Genomic DNA, 3,254 nt, shown 5'->3' with positions numbered 1-3,254 from the left:
GGCCTAGGGCGTGATCCTGGGGTCCCGGGATTGAGTCTCACATCGGGCTCCCTGCAGGGAGCCTGCTTCTCCCTCTGCCTGTGTCTCTGCCTCTCTCTCTGTGTGTCTCTCATGAATAAATAAATAAAATCTTAAAAAATATATATAAAATGTTATTTCTATCTACAATCAGTCATTCTACCCATGGTCTGACAGTGGGACAGAACATTTAGAATTGAAGCTTCCCCAAATCATCCTGACTACATTCCGGTGGTACAGAAATGTATTGTACTTGACTAAGCTTTGTTATTGAAATTCCTTTCTAATCAAATTTTGCTGTAGGAACCCATTATATGCCTCCATTTAGAGACGGAACGGGTGTCTCCTCAGAAAGAGTCCTGCTAGAATCCTCACTAGCGCAGTAGGATGCCAGCTTTCCTCCTGCTTACCTGTTTGCTAGAACCTCTGATCCCTGTCTATACTCCAGAGCCTTACAAGAATGGATAGCATAAGTCTGATCTTTTACTTCTACTGAGCCCCACTGAGAAAATGGACATTTACTGGTCATTGGCTGAAGAACTAGCAATTCTCCTCTAAGTACTCTAAATGCTAGTTGTATTGCACTGAACCCAAGACTATCTGTTAATGTTAAATTAAAATAATATTTATTAAAAAATAAAAATAATATTTATATTATATATTACACATATATTATATGGTATATAGGGTATATATGTTAATATTAATATATAATAATATTATATTAAAATTACAACATTATATTAAAATAACTGATGTTTCTTGACCACTAACCACTACTAGGCACTATGCAAGCATATTCACTATCTCAGTTAATTTTCAAAATAATTATTTGAGGAAGTTTCTTTTACAACCCCCTATGGCTGGCACTATGGCTTGGCTACCCAAAAGTCATTTATATCCCTTTCCTTCTTCTTCATGACTGGAATGCTGATGTGAGGATGAGGGTACAGCAGCTGTTTTGCAACCATGGGACAGCAAGCATGAAGATGGATGCCTCCATGCTGAGGATGTCAAAGCAGAAAGAGCCAATGTTCATAAAGAGCTACAAGGGCCCTGAATGGCCCAAATGTGGCCTTATTATTAGAATAGAAAAATAAACCCTGAAGTAACTGACAAATTTTCTGTTCCTTGGGCCAAATACTTGTCTAATTAATGCATTTCATGTTACGAATGAGGAAACTAACTCAGTGAGTTTGGGTAACTTTTTCAAAGTCATGCAACTGGTAGGCGTTAGAGACAGGATTAGTACCCAAATCTGCCCAAGACCAACACATGTGCTATTAACCACAAAAACCGCTGCACTGCCCTCTCATGATTGCATTTCCAGCAGGCAATCATGGTTCATCCTTCCCAAACTGTGTGTCACAGAATTCGGAGATTTTTCACAGGTGAGCCTCAGAAGAAAAAACTTCTCTGGTAAAATAAAAAACGCTTCACCCTATGGCCGTTTTTTTGTTTTTGCTTTTGAGAACCACAATGTATAGTATATCAAAGTTTCTGAAAAATTCTGCAACAAAAAAACTTGACTGGTTAACTCAGAGATTCCTAAACTTATTTTCATATGGAGCACATTTTTTTTTTAAAGGACAATCCTCTGAGTTTCCTTCAGAACATTGTTCCCTGGGAACACCACTTTGGGAGGTTATTCACTGAATCTTAATTAAGAGTTATTTCCTTAGCTTTGGTTTAAAGTAAAAGAAAGTGAGTTACAGCTCTCTTTGCCGCATCTATTACGAGAATGAAGACCATTCTCAGCAATCAGACGGTCAACATTCCAGAAAATGTCGACAACACCCTGAAGGGATGCACTGTGATCGTGAAGGGCCCCAGAGGAACCCTGCGAAGGGACTTCAATCACATCAATGTAGAACTCAGTCTTCTCGGAAAGAAAAAGAAGAGGCTCCGAGATGACAAATGGTGGGGAAATACAAAAGAACTGACTACTGTTTGCACGATGTGTAGTCACGTACAGAACATGATCAAGGGTGTCACACAGGGCTTCTGTTACAAGATGACGTCGGCGTACGCTCACTTCCCCATCAACGTTGTTATTCAGGAGAATGGTTCTCTTGTTGAAATCAGAAATTTCTTAGGGGAAAAATATATTCGCGGGGTTTGGATGAGGCCAGGTGTTGCTTGTTCTGTATCTCAAACCCAAAAAGATGAGTTAATTCTTGAAGGAAATGACATTGAGCTTGTTTCGAACTCAGCTGTTTTGATTCAGCAAGTGACAAATGTTAAAGACAAGGATATCAGAAAATTTTGGGATGGTATCTCTGTTTCTGAAAAAGGAACAGTTCAGCAGGCTGATGAATAAGATCTGAGTTGTCCAGCAACGGAAACAGCAAGATGCCAGATGATTTTTCAGACTTATTTGTGATACCTTAAGAATGCAATAAAAACTATACTGATTTGGGAAAAAAAGAAAAAGAAAAAGAAAGAAAGTGAGTCACAAACAATTTGCTACTTTGTGAATATTCTTGAGGATTTCGTCCCCTACACAACTCAGGGCATCCTAGGTAATCCCAAATAATTTCTGTGAGAATTTGCTGCCAGGACAAAGTAAGCACCTCCTGAGGAAATTGTCCGCTTCCTTTTTTCTAATAATGAGAATTATGTGACTTACTGTGTCTTCTCTTTTGCTTTGGCTTTCCGGAAGCTCAGAGACAAATGGGAAACAATTGCTGGCACAGATTCCTGGGTTTTACATATTTATGTTTTCTTTTATCTGATCTCAATTTTCCTCTTTATTTTCCTTGGTCATGATTCTGTATTTGAATTTTATTGGTATTATTGCGTACATTCTTATGACCGTTCTTTGTGGAATGAGGTGGAGTATAAACAGTCAAAAATCAAGACTGTCATGAAAAAAAAATATGAGTCACATAGTCTCCTTGTCAACATGGTCAGGGCTACAATGCTTATCAAAGAATCAAGTTAATTAATTTAAATTGATACTATAAAACTTGAAATTATGTCTTATGAATATCTAATAAAAGGAAGGAAGTAAATCTTCAAAAAGGGACTATATTCTTAGAGATGAAACATAAATACCTTTTATTTGACTATATTCTAATATAAATATAAATTATTGAATTAATTCTACTTCTCTAGATTGCTGAGCTAACTCAACATCCATACCAGCAAATTAGGTAACCAAATTAGTCACAACTGTTGGGGAGAAAAGGTTTTTCCTTCTTCCCTGCTAGGGCCTTTGACTGGTCTAATAATTA

At 37.5% G+C, this 3,254-nt stretch overlaps 1 protein-coding gene across 1 annotated transcript; it reads left to right on the top strand.

The window, feature by feature from the left end:
* Positions 1–1,747: 1,747 nt before the first annotated feature.
* Positions 1,748–2,445, top strand: LOC121499047 (60S ribosomal protein L9-like). Its single transcript, XM_041769521.1, has one exon. It carries the CDS (start codon positions 1,760–1,762, stop codon positions 2,336–2,338), a length of 579 nt encoding a protein of 192 aa, XP_041625455.1. The 5' UTR covers positions 1,748–1,759; the 3' UTR covers positions 2,339–2,445.
* Positions 2,446–3,254: the final 809 nt, after the last annotated feature.

The sequence above is a fragment of the Vulpes lagopus genome, chromosome 9, assembly GCF_018345385.1.
Source record: "Vulpes lagopus strain Blue_001 chromosome 9, ASM1834538v1, whole genome shotgun sequence".
Classification (NCBI taxonomy): domain Eukaryota; kingdom Metazoa; phylum Chordata; class Mammalia; order Carnivora; family Canidae; genus Vulpes; species Vulpes lagopus.
Note: the sequence above shows the minus strand (reverse complement) of the source record. Positions and strands in the feature narration are given on the sequence as shown.